This window comes from Epinephelus fuscoguttatus, linkage group LG19 (genome assembly GCF_011397635.1).
Source record: "Epinephelus fuscoguttatus linkage group LG19, E.fuscoguttatus.final_Chr_v1".
NCBI lineage: Eukaryota > Metazoa > Chordata > Actinopteri > Perciformes > Serranidae > Epinephelus > Epinephelus fuscoguttatus.
This window is the reverse complement of record NC_064770.1, coordinates 10575486-10595010: the sequence shown is the minus strand read 5'-3', so window position 1 is coordinate 10595010 and position 19525 is coordinate 10575486. Positions and strand designations below refer to the sequence as shown.

At 38.5% G+C, this 19525-nt stretch overlaps 1 protein-coding gene across 1 annotated transcript; it reads left to right on the top strand.

Annotated features, from left to right (window-relative positions):
• The first annotated feature begins 2173 nt into the window (after nt 1-2173).
• On the top strand, nt 2174-12801 carry LOC125879681 (phosphatidylcholine transfer protein). Its single transcript, XM_049561674.1, has 6 exons — nt 2174-2409; nt 5200-5317; nt 7124-7203; nt 7388-7559; nt 8210-8277; nt 11867-12801. The coding sequence occupies exons 1-6, from the start codon at nt 2281-2283 to the stop codon at nt 11939-11941; spliced, it is 642 nt and encodes a 213-aa protein (XP_049417631.1). The 5' UTR covers nt 2174-2280; the 3' UTR covers nt 11942-12801.
• The last annotated feature ends 6724 nt before the right edge of the window (nt 12802-19525 follow it).

Below are 19525 nucleotides of genomic sequence, written 5' to 3'. Positions count from 1 at the left end.
GAATATGAGCGAGCGATTATATTATATTATATTATAAAAAAAAAATCAACAAAATGGAGGTAAATTAAGAAATCACCAACATTACAAAAAATATGCAGGGTATCCAGGATTGTAAATTAACTATTTCTGTCCACCTGTCACTGTTGATCCCAAAATCTGACAGCCAGTCAACAGATTATCATTGTTTTTGGCTGGTGAGTGAAGCAAATCCAGAAGCCACTTGCACACTTGCATATTTTACCAGCATTTGGCTGGTGGCTGGTGCTACTTTACATCCCTGAGCATAATATTGAACTACATCATAAATGAAAGACACTTCTAGGATACACAAAAACTGATTAAAGGGTTAGTATAATGACTCATTATTGCACCTCCTTAAAAATGGATGACTCACAATATGGTAGATTAAAAGCAATGGAGGTGCTGTTTGAAAACACCTTTAGTCTCTATCTAGTATGGGTCAAGCTGCAAAAACACTGGACCTTACAAGTCCACGTGGTCACAGACAACAAGTAAAGTAAAATTCTTGGCCTTTATCTTTCAACCTGCAGAGGTCAGTGCAACAAGTGTGGAGTTGATCTCTTTGAAGATTAAAATGTAACGTGATTTTTTCAAGCGACAAATGTTAAACATATGTTTGAAACATTGGCTTGCTTACAACAACAACAAAAAAAGATTTGATTATTTTGTCAGGTGCTGCAATTGCAAGATGAGCCACAATTTTCATGGAGATGACAATTTTTGCATTTCATTTTCACTGAAATAATTAGAAAAATGATGATGACTATGACAATGACAATGATGATGACGATGATGATGATGATATGATTTTTGCTGAGGTCCTTACCAAACAAACATTTTCCCTTACATTCAGAGTATGATTTGTAGGCTAGGACCTTTCTGCAGTACCACAGTGCTACATTTATAATGGTGTTGTGACACATTTTACCTTTATAAAAAAAAAACAAACTGCAGCTCCCACAATTTGGATATTGCAATTGGCCATATTGTTATTTTGATATCTTGATTAACAGTGCAGCCCTGTGTCAAACATGACAATCGTCTTGTCTCTATCTGGATTTACATGCTGACCACACTCTCCCAGTATGTGAGACCTGTGTGTCAGACCCTCTCAGGGATCACTGTTGTTGACATGATTACATAAACGTCCCACAACAGCTACTGATTTATGCTCTACAATACACACACACACCTGTTGAACACACTGTAAATACATTTACACTGTGGTTGTTCCCTCCCTTGTGTTGAGGGATTTTCTCTCTGCTTGCATAACACTGATGATCTCACACAAATAAATATGAACTGGGATATTTAACTTGTCATCTCCTTCTGCAATCACACTGAAACATGTTTTTAGGAATATTCAGGATAATAACATGCTCAGGGGATGCATGTGCAACGACAAGCATACAGTCACAGAGCACAGTCATCTGCTGGATAGGTCATCATTTTATTTCATAACAAACCAGTCACATGGTTAACAAGGTTTTTATGCCAAAGGATTTCATTTATCTTGCTGTATGTGTGACAGTAAGAACTGACAGATGTGCCTGCAGTAGTGGATGTAGTTTTTGCTTATGTTATGTTTGTACACTTCATCATGCAAACAAAACTGCACAGTTGCAGTTTGTTCTACTCAGCAAATATTTATGAAAATGTTTCCCGTAGTTTACACCTAAGTCAGTTTTACAGGGCAAAAAGTTGTTCAGATGTTAGCTATATATCACATAGAAGTACATGCATTGATGGATTACTGAACGGGCCAAATGGGCAAAGGCCCAGCAGCCCAAAGTGTCAGGGGCCCCTCTAGCATTCACCTGCAAAATGTCACTAGCATGTAGAGCAAGAAAAGACTCAAAATGACAACAAAAAGGGGCCAAACAACCACAAAAAGACACAAAATGATTACAAAGGGACACAAAATCACCACATAGTCTTTGTATTGCACCAATTTGGGAGAGGTGGTGGGGCCTTTCTGTGCCCAGGGGCCCACTGTCTTATAATCCACCCATGAGTAAATAAAGTAGGCTATATCATTTAAATCCTTCGATTAATGCCATAGTCTTAAGCAACAGCAACTATTTTCACAAAAAAAAGGTATAGTTTTGTGGTGGTAATCGTCTCTAGCTGATAAAATGTGAAGAAATATAGCGCTGTGCTTACATAAATGTTTAACTCTTTTATTTTGATAGGCGTCACCGGAAGCGTGGTGTTTGACTCCCTCTGGGTGACAGGTCAGGTGTTGTGAGAGGAGCCGTCATGTCGCTGCAGTTTACAGATGAGGAATTTCAGAGCGCCTGGAGGGAGTTGGATGAGCCGCAGCTGGATGGAGGATGGGAGCTCTTCACCGAGACCATGGGAGTGAAAATCTACCGGCTCTATGACAAGGTGCGACACATTGATAAAACTGCTGCTTCTACAACAGGAAGACGGCTGCTGCTGGTGACTGACTGTATGAATGAATGAGTCTGTGTCGGTTTGGGTTTCTTCTGCAGAGCCTGTAGCGTCGGTATCAGCACCGATTTCCTCTCCTTCTCTCCTGAAATGATCTGACATTATTTTTTTAATGTGAATAAATTATTGACAGCATTAATAAACAAATCAGCAGCGATGCCCTAGCGGCCAAAATGAGAAATATGCGGAAACTGAGCAAGCTATTGGGCTCTGAAACCGGTGTTGTGTCCCTACTGGTTTCCAGTTTAACTGGTTTCCTTACCGAACAGCCGCAGATGTGCTGCGCCTCCGTCAGCAGATTCGTCACAAATTCACAAACATACACAACATATTACTGGCGATTTTAAAGTCGCAGCCCACATCTACCACAGCGAATATTCTGTAAGTGAGCACTACGTACCAGCGACATTAAAAAAAGAAAGGAAAGAAAACATGATATACACAAATTTGCTTCAAGCTGGACTCGATATCATGTCAACAAAAGACAATATAACACTAACCGCACGTCTACCTGTGTGAGCCACTGAGACGCACAGAATGCACACCTTTCCTCGGGTATTAGTAAGTTACGTCATATCATATGTCATATGATATATATCATATACTGATGTAACACTCAAATTAGGTTTTTAAAAAGTGCAAGTAGGCCTACACAAAAAACTAAATGTCAGTCCTTGCTTTTCATCTGTAATGATCCAGTGGCTATAAGTGCTTGGTTTTTATTTACATGTTATTTAGCGTATTTGGAGAGCATTTTCCGAGTTAGATCGTCACTTTTTAAACATGACAGGCTTTGTCATAGTGTGCAGTGTTGTACAGACTGTAATGTGGCACTGAATATGTTTGTAGACTCGTGGAAAAGGAACAAGAAACACTGATAAATATGCTTGGATATTTTCAAGGCAAGCCGAGGGTAAGCAGTTGTCTCAGGTCAGCCCAAATCAAAATGTTACCTGGATGCTGACGTAACTTACTAATACCCGAGGAAAGCCATGCACTCTGTGCGTCTCAGTGACTCACACAGGTAGACGTGCGGTTAGTGTTATATTGTCTTTTGTTGACATGCTATCGAGTCCAGCTTGAAGCAAATTTGTGTATATCATATTTTCTTTCCTTTCTTTTTTTAATGTCGCTGGTACGTAGTGCTCACTTACAGAAGCATATTCGCTGTGGTAGATGTGGGCTGCGACTTTAAAATCGCCAGTAATATGTTGTGTATGTTTGTGAATTTGTGACGAATCTGCTGACGGAGGCGCAGCACATCTGCGGCTGTTCGGTAAGGAAACCAGTTAAATTGGAAACCAGTAGGGACACAACACCGGCTGCACCGTTTACAAATCTGGCAATTTAATGTTGCCTCTCCAAAGGGGACATATGATTTAATCGGGAAACTGATTGAATACATGTATAAAATTAGAATAAACTCGGCATAGGGATGGCACATCAAGGCAGTCATTTTAATTCATTTTAAATTAATGAAAGGGGAACAACAATAATATAAATCAGCCTTAAGTAAAATGCAGTCCAAAACTACATGCATTAATTCATTCATCATTCCCTAAATGCTTTTGAATTCTACCTCTAAGGTCATACTAAAAGCAAACAATAGACAAGTTCTGTGATTATGAGACATTTGTGGGCAACCCCTTATTTTGCAACATGCTGTAAGTACATGCTTTTATGAAATAAAATGATCCATCCATGATGAGCAACTATGATTACAACATAATATTTTATTTGCAGTATATAGAGCTTATTCCTGTACTGTTGCCAACAATATTGTCTTCATTTAGTTTCTCAATTTCATTGCAATTTGCACTTAACTAGGGTCAGGACAGTCACTCAGATAGTAGGCAACTTGCAGCTCTGGAGCCCTCTCCAGTTGCTCCCTAGGGCTTTGACAGGAAAAAAAATTATATGGAAATAAATAATGACTATTTTTTTTAACATGTTCAATTATCATTGTTGTAGGACTAAACAAATAATGCACCTAGACGCCAAATTTAAAAACATTTAAATATTTCATCAACTTAAATGTGCATCCAGATGTTCCAAATAATCCTAAATAGCCTACCACATAGTAAAACCTATTAATGAATGCTACACCTATTAGTAACATTGACAGTCTAATTAAGACTTAACAGGCTGTGTTGCCTTCGTTATAAGGTTCAAATATGTATTGTGGCTCCAGACAAAACTTGTTATTTTTATTTTTGGTAAAAAAAAAAAAGGCTCTTCTGATAGTAAAGGTTGCCGACCCTTGAGAGAGGGCATAATCTGTTCATATTTGCCTTAAAATGTAAGAGTGATGTGATGAAATACTGCTTGAGTTTCCAGAAACCTAATGTGCTATCCTGTTATCAAGGGAATAGCATTTTAAGGGTATACACGTGTTTGGGTTTGAGGTCTTGATGTGCTGTCCACTGCTGAGGAAAACAAGGCAACCTTAAACTGATATATTTCTGAATTTGAATTAAGACTTGCATTTGACCACAAAATCAGTAACTATAAACGCAGTTTCTGGGGTGTATTGCATTTAAGAGTGAGAAAAGTGTCCACAGACCTCTTTCTGTGCTTTTGAAAATCCAGCGCACTTGGAGTGAGAAAGGGTGTAAAGCAGATTTGCTGTAATTAGAGTTGTGTGGTTTGGGATTAGTTACATACTGTGGGTGTGGCATGTACGGCCTGCATTTGGAAGAGAGAACTTTCATGTGCTGTTTTCAGGAAACTGGACTTTATGAGTATAAAATCTTGGGTGTGCTCTCCACCTGCACTCCAGAGCTGTGTGCAGATGTCTACATGGACTTGGCCTATCGGAAAGCCTGGGATACATATGTGAAAGGTAAAAACAGAACCCAGTAAGGCAAGGTTCCCACTGCCATTGTCCTTTCCATCCAATTTCGACTTTGCCTCTTCTTTCCTGTTTAAGAATTACTCGTCATTTTTACCATAGTATCATTGGTTCTGTTCTCGTTTCTGATATTCACCATGAATAAATCACTTATTCCTGCCTGTAGCACACAAGTAGGCTTCTGATATCGTAGCCTTTTCCATGTGCCTTCTTAGATCTTGTCTTGAAGAAGTCTCTACTCTCTCTAGATTTAGGCATGGTTATATATACTGTAATAACTTTTTTAATTTATCTTTGTCTTCATGCATTTCCACAGTAACCTGCAGGTAACATGTTGTCTGTATTGTAGCTGCATAGTCTGTTAGAAACAAAGTTAAAATCACATATACCAGATGACATCTCGGACACAAATGTAATTTTATTAGTAGCCAACGTAGCTTTTTCCTCCATAGTGGCGTTTTTTGGATAGTCTTTGCTGTCTGTGGTGGTAGCAGAGTTATTCTGGTTTTGTTTGTTGTGGTTTGTCCCCCTCCAAGAACATGTAGACCAGCAGCACTTGCAAGTTCCTGAATTAAAAGTTCTTCAACACGAGGAGCGCTCTGGAAAAAAACGCCAGGTGTCTAGAGTGCAGAAACATAAGGCGTGTAGCAACGCAAAAACAGCAAGCAAAAAGTTCTACATTTTTAATTCTCATTAAGAACAATTACAAAAAGCTGCCTCCAGCTGCTAAAACACGTTAGCCTTAAACAGCTAATTTAACAGCTAGCTTCATTAGCAGTAAACCGATCACAGAATATTTGCAACAGCCATTGTTCAGTCATTGGTTTCTTGACAGACTTTGACAAAGTGAGACTTCAGACAGATATTTACTCTGGTTTTGGTTAGTCTGGTTCTTGATTATCCAATGTAGAAACTTTATCTCTTGAACTACAAAACATGGCGGACAGAGCAGCTGCCTCAAATTGTTCACTCCAGCAGAAAATGTTTCTGGAAAAATTCAACATTTCTAATGACAATTACTGGAGAAATCCAAGGAGGAATGTAAAAATATAGAGAAAGTATTACTGCCTCAACAACATTATTAACAAACCTCAAGCTGTGAGCCACATTCTGCCCCTTTTTGGCAATTTGGTGTCACTGATCAGCAGGTATCACTGATTGTTACCATGAACACTTGGCTCTTAATTCAGGGGGTAGGGTGATTAAGCTTCTTGGCTTAAAATACATCTTTGTTTTTGTTAAAGTGTATGCATTAGACCAAAAGACTGGCCTAACACTACAGACCAGTCTCAGATAACTGTTTAGAAACTGATCCGAGTTCTGGACAAACTCTTAGAAGACCGAAGTAAATTTGAAGATTGGCTTTAAAATGTCTTGCAAAGTATGATTAAGAGTGAGAAAGCATGTCTTTGGTTGCAACTCGTAGTAACTGCCTCAACATGTTCTCCTACTTACTGTATGCCAAATCTATTTGATGTGGATTACAAGAAACTGTGCTGTGTTGTAACAACTTCAGCCTTCTGTGGGGCTGCAGTTGTTTATTATTACAAATAATTGCACAATTTGGTCCTGGGCAGCTTTTCAAGAGCATGCCTTGAACCTTATTAGCGAAAATCTTAATTCCCTTGCCATTCTTTTCCCTTACTTTACATAGGAGATGGAAAACAACATAGAGTATCCTCAGATTTGAGCATTACACTTTTTAAAGCCACTTTTAAGTGTATCCTGTGTCCTACATCTCATGTTTACCTGCTGTTTATTATTAATGTTTTTCTTTTTTATTCTTTTTTTATACAGAGCTTTATGAAGAGGACTTTGGTGGACAGACTGCAATCTACTGGGAAGTAAAATACCCATTTCCTCTGTCAAACAGAGATGTATCCTTCTGGTCCACACAACCATATTCAGTACACAGACAATTCTCATGGACAAATAAATGTTAACAACACTAATTGTTTTTTCTCTTGAAGCATCAAGTATGGTTTATAAAGTTAAAATCAGGCTGTAATGGGGGGCCTATTGTCCCAGAGTGACTGTCTTCCCTAACAGCTTTTCCCTCAGTATGTGTACATTAGGGAGCGGAGAGACCTGGATGTGGACGGCAGGAAGATCTGGGTGATCCTGGCAAAAAGTGCGGCAGAGGTGCCATGTGAAGAAAAGAGTGACGTGCTGCGGGTCAAAGACTACAAGCAGAGTGTCGCCATGGAGAGCGATGGAGGGTGTGGAACTAAAGGTAACATATGGTGAGGGGATATAAGGGTACAGCAAAGATGTCAAACAGTTGTGGGTTCAAGAGGATATTGAATATGTTTCCACTTTAAACAATGATAAATTTCTGAAATTAATATTGTGATATTAATTTGAATATTTAATCAGTATTATTACACATCATGGCAGGTACTAATGTTTGGAATAGGTTGCCTAGTTTCACAAGATATCACTACCTTTGTGCTAGCTTAAAAAGTGGGTGCACGACAGCCTCTTAAAGACAGTAATGTCGTCCTCCGAATTATTTTCACCAGGAGGCCATGCCATGCCCCCGCCTCTGGGGGCACCAATGCATGGTACAGTATATGTATGCAAAAACAGAAAATAATCAAATTAATGTTCAATAGATCAACACTTTGTTCTTGTGTAAAGCATTTCAGTGGAAAAAGTCATGTAAAATGTGTTTGCTTTTCGCTGGACTTCGCTTTAAATTGTTAATTTAAACAACAGAATTTTGTTAACAGTAACACTATGTTGTCATATTGTTATGATACACTTATCAGTGAGTCCTCCATTTTGATTTTTGACTGATAATGTGAGGTCTGCAAACAATTTATTAAAATAAATCATTAACTTTTTCCCTAATATTAAAAACGAACATGTGTTTTGTTTCAGTTTTCATGAATTACTTTGACAATCCCGGTGGCATGATTCCTACGTGGCTGGTGAACTGGGCAGCGAAGGTGAGTGCATGCATGTTTTATTTACTTTGTTAAAGCCACAGTGTGTAGGAATTTCTCCCATCTAACGCTGAAATCATATTACATTCAAACGGATAGCGCACTCTGTCATGATGCCATGTCATCCGATACTTCATGGAGTATTCATTCAGGCTTCTACACAGACACACGTGACGCGAGTTGACACCCCCCCTCCTCACCATGCTGGCTGTGTTTACAACGTAGGACTGTTTGGGCGAGTGTAAATCTAAACAAACCAATCACGTCTTGTCTTTTGACAACTGACAAGTGGCTCAGCCTCACACACCTCATCCCTCTCCTCGCATCACTGAGCCGCTGACAGCTGTTAGCCGCTGTTAGTGGCGCCGCTACTACCCTGGCACTACTGCAGCATACTGTAACAAAGTCCCACTCTTTGAGCATAATGCATGATCATGCATATGCAGCATCACGGGAGACGGAATCCTCGTCGCCAAGAAAGTGCAAAGGGAATAAAAAAAGGCAATGTGATGGGCAAATTCAAAAAATGAGGGTCAATATCGGGGCAGCCTTTCCCAGGTGGAGAGAGCTGCCGAAGGAGAAAGGTAATGCAATCACAGGCCAGCGCTGCTGTTAGCTGTTAGCTGCTGTTAGCCGCTGTTAGCGCTAACAGCAGCTAACAGCTAACAGCAGCGCTGTGATGCGGGGAGAGGGAAGAGGTGTGTGAGGCTGAGCTGCAGATGTCTCCTTTTCAAGTGAAGAAGTTGAATAAGTATGATCCTCCATCTTACGAAGCCAGAGGTTTTCAAATGCACCAGCACTTGTGACTAGCCTGCTTGCTGCTGCTTTTCGTTACTCTACCTGCAGGCGGAAACCGGAAACTGACAAGTGAAAACGCGAAAGGCGATTCCGTATTTCTCAAGTATGTCCCTGTACGTACCTGTATTTTCAAGATGGCGCACGTACATGATGAGACACTGGTTGCAATGTATATGTAAATGAGAATTTCGGAGCTTATGGACATAGTTAGATACACTGATGGAGGTAAATACATGTGCTAGGACACACTTTTGACTGCAAAATTTGTTTGTCTCAAAGAACAACTGACATTGTTACACATAGTGCCTTTTAAAAAAAATCAGCATTTTTGCCTTTATCAGACAGGACACATCCAGAATGAAAGGGCAAGAGAGAGAGAGGGCAGTGGGTTGGAATCAAGCTGCTGTGGCAAGGACAAAGCCTTTGTGCATGGGGCGTCCGCTCAATTAGGTGAACTTGTGGGTGCCCCATGTTTCTTTCACTTTAAGAGTCATTTTACTGCAATACATACAAACAATGCAAGCATAAAACTAATACAGCTTTAAACCTGATTGACCCATTAAGTAGCTTAAGGGGCACTGGCCTCGCTGAACAGTTGCAGATAGGTCACATGCTAAGAATTTCCGTATTGGGATCAATAAAGTGGAACTTAACATGACTGCTTTAAAGATTTGAGTCTGTAAGTTGAATTATTCTCATGTTTTTGAAGTAAATTAACAATATAGTGACCAGCAAATCCACTGTGACTTACAGCAGAAAGAAAAGGGTTTAGTTTATGTACAGTAAACCAGCTTCGTCTGGAGATATTTCTCAACAAGGAAGGGGATTTGTTTGATTTGAATGGTTGCCTGTGGGGATTATTCTGTCTTAGCTGCACAAGGAAAAGAAACTAAAAACAGACTAGGAATGTAAAAAATGACAGAGGTGGTTGTGTATCGATGCGCGACTCTGAGACTATATCCACAACAACGGATTATCAGCTACATTCTGTACCCTGTTCTCCATCACCACATTTACTGTTGCCAGACTCACAGTTTAGTTGCTGTCATTTGCATATTTTACTGTTTCTCCTCTCAGAGAACTGAGCAAGCAGAAATTAGGAATATAAAAAATTGTTTCCCCCTGTCCTCATTAAAAGAACAGGTTGGCAGTTTTAGATGCATCCACTCTTGAGACCATGTTCGAAAACACTCATGGATGGATTACTGAACAGGCTTATTAGGCGCAGGCCCAGGACCCCAATGTGTCAGGAATCCCCCTCTTCACTCACAAAATGTCACTCAAAATAGCATGTACAGTTCAAGAAGAGACTTAAAATAACCTCAAAGAGACATAAAACCACAGCACAAAAGACGAAGAAAGACAAAAAAATATACACAAAATTATCTCAGAAAGTCACAAAATGACCTCAGAGAGACACAGAAAGACCACAAAATACACAAAATGACCACTAAGAGATACAAAAAGGCCACCAGGACACACAAAAAGACAAAACATACACAAATGACATCAAAGAGATGCAAAATTACCATAAACAGACACAAAAAGACAAAAAAACCCCCAACAAAAATATACACAAAATTATCTCAGAAGGCAACAACATGACCTCAGACAGACACAGGAAGACCAAGAAATATACAAAAAGACCACAAGGAGACACAGAATGACAAAAATACATACAAAATGATGACAAAGAGACACAAAATGACAAAAGATTACAAAATATGTCCACAGAAACACAAAAAACAAAAACTACATAAAATGTCCAGAGATACAAAAAGACAGCAAAGAGACAGAATGACAAAAATACACAAAATGATGTCAAACAGACTCAAAATTACCTCATAGAGACACAAAAAGACCAAAAACATTACAAAGTATTTATGTTCACAGAAACGCAAAAAACAAAAATGACACAAAATGGCTACAAAGACACATAAAAAGACCACAAAGAGACACAGAGTAACAGAAAAAAAATACAAAATATTCCGACAGAGACACAAAAACCAAAAACTACACAAACTGACCACAAAGAAATACAAAAAAACCATAGTGACTACAAAATGCAAAGCAACATCAACATGAAGATGAAGAGGTAAAACCACCACAAAGTCTGTGTGTCAGTTGCTCCTGTGTTGAAGAGGTGGTGGGTCCTTTTGCATATCTGTGTCCAGGGGCCTATTGTCTCATAATCCACCAATGAAAACACCTAATAGACAGAATGCCTAAACACAGAGAGAGAGAGAGAGAGAAATGTGTACTTTCTAATGTTTATGTTATACTCATAATTGTAAATTTACACATTTGAAGAAATCAAAGAGTATCTGTTGGAGGACAACCTTGTTAAAAAAAGAAAGGCCCTGACATGGATTGTAGATTTGAGAAAAGGCTGAAAGTGACAGTGAAACATTTGTTTTCAATAATTTGACAACATAATGTATTTAGAGTTAAATTTATTAAAAGGAAAACTTTCACTGACATGTGGAAGTGGTGAAGAAACCATTTCCCTCCAGCACATCGCCATCATCAAAATGTGCACATGTTGGTTGTTGACCTACTCAGGCAGATCTTTGATGAAGGCTTTAAAGACGGTGTTAAAAGGGTTCACTCACAGGCCTCGGAGAGCTCCATCCATCCGCCCGCTTTATGGTTTTCCATCATTATTGTTCACAGATGTGCTGCAGGGTGATGTCAACAAGCTCCTCTCCTCGTTGCCCCACCTGGGTGGGTCTTCTTGGCACATTCGTTCATGACGCTCATTGATAAACGCTCTTTGTGTGTTTGTTTTGTGCAGAAAGGGGTTCCAGGTTTCTTAACAGACATGCAGGAGGCCTGCAGCAATTACAGCAACTACTGCCAGAAGAAATGAACGCAGCTGACAGGACAATGGCTCACGCACAAGGGCTCAATTTCATTTTTCTTGTTTTAATCTTGGGAGGTATTCTGAAGCCGAATGATTAAATATGACTTGCCTGTACGGGGTGAATGTGGCACAGTGTGGGCTGCTACTTGTCGTCGTAGCATGTTGTTGACTCAGGCATGATGTGCATGACCGGCCACTCTCATTATCAGGCTGGTGTCAAATCAATTCTGTGTCACTGTACTGTATTAATCAATACTCTATTGTCTTTCTGTGCAATCACTCTAAGCTCCAGTCCCCTCAGGATTTAGGAGCTTTCATAGGATATTTAAGCTTTTTTAATATTTATACAAAACACTCCGTTGTTTTATTACTTTAGGATCTCTGTGGGTGGTTTGTTCAAACTGCTTGTTGCACAGGATGTCATCACTTTATTTGGTTTTAAATATGTCTGGTGTACATGTGAAATATGACGGAAGCAATGTAACTTGATTTATTGTGCTGTATGTTTGGTCACACTGGAATCTTCCTACTGTCCATTGCAATTCACTGGACTTCATACATTAGTTTTAATGAAGTGAAAAAGACACATCAGTGCCTCTAGAGGAATGTTGCCTGCTGGGCTTTTTGTGATTCATTTCTATGAGTTCTTTACTTATGCAATGTTCACATTCTGATACTCTGTGCTGATTCATTATGGGTGCATATGGTCACAGATACAGTATCTGAGATAATATTGTATTGATTTAGGCTGTACTTCAGTGCTCCTGTTGATACAGGTGAATATGGGTTAATCTGGTCATGAAAAGCCTATTACTGTGTAATATTGCAGTGTTATTAACATGAATAAACTATCATTTTAAATTTTAGTACTGTTGATTACATCTTCTCCATGCATGTAACTGCAATCACATTCACTATCACACTATGATACAAGTTAAATGATCATCTCAAAAGGTCAATGCATGTCCACAATGTTGTCTCACAGATGGGATGCTACCATGGTAACTTAAGCAAACACTTATCGCTCCTAAGCAACGTGATGTCTGATATTGTGAGTACAGTTGATACTCTCAGTTGCCACTTTAATAGGCGCACCTAGCCATACTAATGCAGTCTAATACAAGAGGCCTCTAATACATCCTCCCTTCATAAAGGTTATTTTCTTATAATTATTTTCATTAAGTTCCAGCTACAGTTTCATATATCTCCATTACTAGATATTCACAGAACCCCCTTTTGCATCATTTGAACCACCTTGAACAAAACACAAAAACAGCAGGATTAACAACCTTACTATTATAAACCAGAAAAAAAAACACATCACCACCAACAGAATTGCTAGGGTTATGCTATAGTCTGCTGTGTGTTATTAATCAAGTATAACAAAGTCCAGTTCAGAGGGGTCCACCGTGTCCAAGACAGGTTGACCTATTTTGATAAATCCCTCAATATTGTCAAGAAGAGTGACATTCAATTTTTTCAGAGGGATAGTTCTCCATACCTCTTTATACCTGTCATCCAGTGCAGGGACGTTCCCAGAGATCCAAAATTTGAGAGCAGTCCTCCTTGCTATGTGCAAGAGTATTCCAATCAGTTCAGCATAATGGCTGTTCCTCACATCATCCACTTAAGCTGCTCGAATACAGTGAAGAGGTGATAGCTCCAGATCATATCCTATCAAGGCACCCTCTTCATTTATGTGCATATATGTGTACATATGTGCATGCGTGCCAACTTCTGAATTGCATTTGAGACATTTAGAGCAATCCTGCCCCTCAATAATGGTGTACAATGAAGCCTGTGTAGGATTTTAAATTGCATCTCTCTATCAGTGTTACATCTCAAGATAGTATGAGTAATCTTGATGACTGATGCCCAAACATTTTTTTATATTCAACATTCCGTATCAATCTGCCACTGCTTTTGAATGTGGTCTGTAGTGTCAAGAACTGAGCCAAAGGTTTCATTAACATAGGAAATCAATCTTTTTGGTAGGAGTTGTTTAAGAATCTCTTCCAAGAAAGAAGCGTTTGGGACATACGTGTTTTTTTGTAATATAATGTCGTATTTGCAGAGAGTGGAAAAATGTGACTGTTGTAAAGAATATCTGCTCCTCAAAACCTCAAATAACTCCATTGTCCCTCCTTCATAGAGTGTGACAAGCTGGTCCAGGCCCTTTTCTTGCCAGACCCTGAACACTACATCTTGACAAGAGGGAGGGAAATCAGGGCTTCTCCATATACAGTAGGAGCCAAAGGGTGAAAAATGGTTCTTAAGTTTGAAAGAAACCTGAATTGTATTCCATGTGTTCAATGTGTTTAGAAAAATGAAGTTACTTCGAACCTCCAGTTTGACCTTTTGGTAATTTATAGAGGGGCAGTCCTTTAGTGTCAGTAAATGCTTCATAAAGGTTACAATGTTCAGGTTTTATTGAAACGCTTTCAGGGAAGTGTTGATGACACTTTATGACCATTCTGCAGTATGTACTTTGCGGTGTTGTTGAACTGTATTGCATTATACAGGGAGGTGTTTTTTTTTTGTTTTTTTTTTTGTTGCCATTTGTGGAGCCTGGGCTGCCTACAGAGACCGGACTTTTTCACAGCATATTCAGAGGACATGTAGCTTCATGTAGCTTGTGTATATATATATATATATATATATATATATATATATATATATATATATATATATGTGTGTGTGTATATATATGTGCTAAAATATAATAAAATAAAAATAATTACACATTTTCATAGTTAATAGTAATATACCTTTAATATGAGTGCTGCAGTCTATACTACAGGCTAAGACGCTAGAAAATAGCCGGTGCCCTCGCGCACAGGCACGTGTGGCTCTGCGCATGCGCGAAGCATAAGGCAAATGTCCTGACCAGATGGAGGTGCTGCTGCTGGTGACAGCCGAATGTAACCTGTTTTCAGTTACAACGTGAAAAGGGCTTTTTCAGTGGTGGTAAGATGTATTTAATGTATTTTTGTGATGGAAATGATGGGCATTTGCTAAGCTAAACTTAAGCTAATAACACTGTCCGGTCGAATTTATGCTAATGGGACAAGCTAGCTTTAAAAGCAGCAGAAGTTAAACTTTCTATCAGTGAGGACATTTCTAAATGAGGAACAGGTGTGTAAAGCTGTAGACTGTTAATGATAGCCAGGCTGAATTTCCAGCCCAACTTTAAGAGTTAATTTATTTTGACTTAACTTCCGAGAATACAAAACCATTGTTTTTAGCATTTTTAAGAAATTACTTGGTACACTTTTTTTGAACTAATAGCTACCGAGTGTGAACAGGGTTGTCTTCTTACTACTTGATAAAGCTTTTCGGGTGGCAGCTTGGCTCCAGTTTTAGCCTACATGGTTGTTTAGCAATACTGAACACTGTTTTCTAGGTATAGAATACTTATTTGGATTTTAAAAAAACCCAATAAATTAATAGATAAATATATATATTTAATCTTTTAACTCTTTTAACTTTTAACAAGTGGGCATGGCATACTGTTTCTCCTGACTTGATCTAAATGAACACAGTTAATGTTTTGTTACCAGTGATATTTGTCTGTTTTAGTGTTACACTCACATTTTATATATTCTTTTTTCAGAATTTTGTTACGGTGTTGAGTCAGGGTCACAAAGAGCTAAGACGAACAAGTATAAGGAAATTGTACAGTTAAACCTGTGTATATTATTTCTCAAATGACACAACTGGTGTTTGTTTTGGTGACTGTGTTGATTGGAGCCTCCACAAGCATGAAGGCATCACAGATAACATATGTGCTTGATATTTTTCTGCATGATAACATAATGAATATTCTGCAAATGTGAACTTCAGAGGACTGTTTTTTTTTACTGAGTTTGAACCAGTTTACCTGCAGATGTACTTTGATGAGATAATATTGTCAACATCTGGGCTTAGAGGCATGTTTGCTCCCAAAATGTGTGTTGTTTTTGTGTTAGGCTTAACCACATGTATGTTTATTCATGACAAGGCTCAGTTAAGTTTTCTCCTAGGTCCGTCAGCCCTCCCATGAAATGTCTAATCTAAGGTGTGAAATATAGAAGAGTCAGCAGGGATGTGACTTCTTTCCCTGACAGGTGATCCTGTGATGGTGTCTCTCCGTCCACATATTGGTGTGGCGGCTGCAGCTGTATGACAAGCCGGAAGTGCACTGATGGGTCTGAAACATTAACCAGGTTTGAAACAGACATTTATCACTGCATATTGGTGCCACAGACATGAACACATGAACATTACAGCCATGTGTGAAGTGATGTCTCATTTCAAAACCATTTGCAGTAATGTGATAATGTGATAGAACAGCCTCCATTCTTCTGGGAAGGCTTTCCATGACCAAGACTGTAAACCCAAACCAGGAAAAACAGCCCAAACAAAGTGTGGACATGGTTTTCCAAACACTTTTGGTCATATAATGTATAAATGCCATTTTTTACTCCTGCTGTTAAGCATCTGAGTACTTCTTCCACCCAATTATTTCAGTTGTAGTAGCAAAAGTACAACTTAATACTAAAAATGAGAATATAAAATGATAGTAATTATGGCTGCCACTAATGATGATCTTCATTATTAATGAATCTATTGGCTATTTTCTCCATTAATCTAGCTGACAGCTGCAATAAATTTCTTTGTCAGATAATCTGATGATTTTAAACATTTGGTCTATTAACTATCAGAAACATCACTATTCCAGGGCCCAAGGTGTAAACTTAAAATCACTTAAAATTCATATGTCATTAAACTACATCATAATCATTATAGGTGGATGATTTTTGATTAAAAAAAGTATGATATACAGTTTAAGTACACTTATTGCTGCCTCAGAGGAGTTCTCAGTGGAAACAATGAATTACAGGGTCATTTCCTTCTTGCCCCTATAATCCTCCCGATTACTCCTCTACCACAGAGTTAAAAGTGAAACCAGGCTGTGACACGCCATCCCACCGCTGCCCTGTTTTTTTTTCACTCTGCTGATCAGTTGTAAAACTGAAGTGCTGGCCCAGATGTTTCCTAAAGGAAGAAGATGGTCTTTGTTTCCTATGAGGTCACTCAGCTGGTGGTGTAGTGATGGTTTTGTTGGGCTGTTACATTTTAGTCCCCCCTGTACTGTCTGTCCAGATCTTTACATTAACTCTGTTCCAGTGGTTCTGTTTAAATCAATATATTGTATCTCAAAGGAGATAAAGCAAACTTAAGCAGTCGAAGCAAACTTAAAGTTGCAGTTGAGCATGTGCAAAGTTATTTACATACCAGTAGTCCAGCGTCTAGACCTGTTAAGATCTTAACTTAAAAGAGAGCATCTGACCTAGTTGGTCTTTTAGTTAAAACAAAAAAGCGAACATTATTTCCAGATTTAAATAATTTTGCGGTAACTTCACGAACAAATAACAGAGTAGGAAGGGACTTTTGCTTTTGTTAAGGTCTGACTTTGATGGGGATAACAAAAATCAGAAGAGGGAGAAGTGAATGACATTATTAATAATGTTGAAGGAACATTTTTGGCTTCATTTAGTGTTTCATCTTTAGCTTATTCAGTGAAAGGATGCCAAAAGTGTAAAGATGAATTACATAATCTGGTTAGAGATGATGATAATAATGATGGTGATGACAACTAGACCAAGTAATACACTGCACATGCAACATGAGCATGTCACACTGGGGAAACCTTCTTATGATTTATGCTTCTTTGTAAGGGGAAGCCTAAATAATATGTTATGGTGTACTATGCTCAGCCATTCAACATGTGTTAGGGTACTTTGATGTTGATTGATGATTTCTGATGTTTTTACCCCCTCTGCTGGTGGAAGTTGCACATTGACCATTTAAAGTCTTGCCTATGGTTTATTGAGAACAGCTGGGCTTAACTCCTCATTGCATTATTACAGTTATTTTTCTGTTATGAACATTGCTTTAATACAGGCCTGAAATATCTGAGAAAGATTATTACAGTTTTGCCATTTCTATTGTAAGGTTGGAAATGTAAGAATTGCAGACGATTACTGACACATCTCCTCAATATACTGATTTGTTTACAGCTCCTTTTTTTTTTTACAGTTGCGTTTTGAGGACTTTTGCAATTTGCTATTTACATTTATTCATTTGGCAGATTATTCTCCCCAAAGTGACTTAAAAATTAAGTACAATCCAAGCCACAGTAGATCAAGAAGAAGCTTTTACAAAGAAGTGCCTCAACACTCAGTTCCATGTTCCACCTGACACAAGTGCCGCAAGACCGTAGGTGCATGAAGTAATACATTCAGCAAATGATAATTTTCTTTTTTTGAACACAAGAAATAAAGAAAGATAGAGATAGCAAAAGACTGAGACTGTTAGTTGAGAAAGTACTCTGCTATTGAAACAGATTTACTGTAATAAACAAGGTACATGCTGTAATATTAGCATGGAAAACACCTTATGAAAAAGAACATAAATAGGAAACTGTGAAAAAGGCAAAAATTAACTGAACATCACATAGAGTTAAGAACATTCAGTCAGAAGTTGGATGATTTAATTTGAGTTTACCCACGTATATATTGAATGATAGAAATAAAGACAGTTTGGGGATTACACCAAATCCTATTTCGCGTTTAGATCGAGTTTTATTTTCGAGTTTAGATCCCATTTATGAACTGGGATCTAAACTTGGAACAAACAAAAAAAGGAAAAGAGAATGTTGTCAGACTGCATATGTTGTAGTAGTATAGTACTAAAAATGTCCAAGTAACATAACTGTCAGCAGGCCTGATCTATATTTTAAGACAAACAGTGAGTTAGTTCTTAATATAACAGTGTAAAAAAGTCTGAAGTTTCACCCTAGTGGCGATGTTCTAACTTAATTTCGGTGTTTGATGTGAACTGACTGATTCGACCTGAAATGGTCAGATCTAGTTTCAACAAAGCTCTCATCCGTTTGTTTGGGAATAACAGTGGTAGCAGTGACAAAAATCAGACGCTTAAATCCCACTTTAATGCAACATTTTATCCCCTGGAATGCCTCGGGTGAATAATATTCAGTCCTGAAGTCTTTCCACTGCCAGTCCTTCACAAATGGAAGACAAATATATTTCTTGGCTGGCCGTTGTGTTTCAGAGTGAGGTTCTTTTGATTGGTAATATACAGGGCTAATTAGCTTAAGAAAGTGATATAGTTTTTCTGTTGGACGGCTGCTCCCCCTTAACGTCAGCTCAGATTTCCCAGGTGCCTCACTGTCTGCCAGAGGTAACAAAGTAATGGCTTCGCTTGGAAGCCTATTTTTCAATGTGGTTCTTGAAAGTGATTTTTAATAGATTATTATTAGAGATATTGGTGGACTCAAGGGAATCCTTGACCCTGAATAGGCTTTTATGCATTTTCTTCTTCCTCGACACTCCGATATCCAAATCAGCTATAGTGGAAGGCCTGCTGCTGCATTGTGCATGCAGATACACATGAAAGGTCAGTGTGAGCCCATTTTATAGACAGGGGAAAGTGGAGGTGCCAATTTCGGTGCCTGAATTTATTTTTTTCTCCATCACAGAATGAAAGAAAATCCTGATATTTCCTGTGATGTCAGGACGGTCTAAT

What these genes read in the sequence shown, in the direction of transcription:
- LOC125879681 (XM_049561674.1), top strand. Translation starts at nt 2,281, where the DNA reads ATGTCGCTGCAGTTTACAGATGAGGAATTTCAGAGCGCCTGGAGGGAG. An exon ending in TTCCTCTGTCAAACAGAGAT is followed by an intron (nt 7,204 to 7,387) that starts GTATCCTTCTGG and finishes CTTTTCCCTCAG; the next exon opens with TATGTGTACATTAGGGAGCG. An exon ending in TGGTGAACTGGGCAGCGAAG is followed by an intron (nt 8,278 to 11,866) that starts GTGAGTGCATGC and finishes TGTTTTGTGCAG; the next exon opens with AAAGGGGTTCCAGGTTTCTT.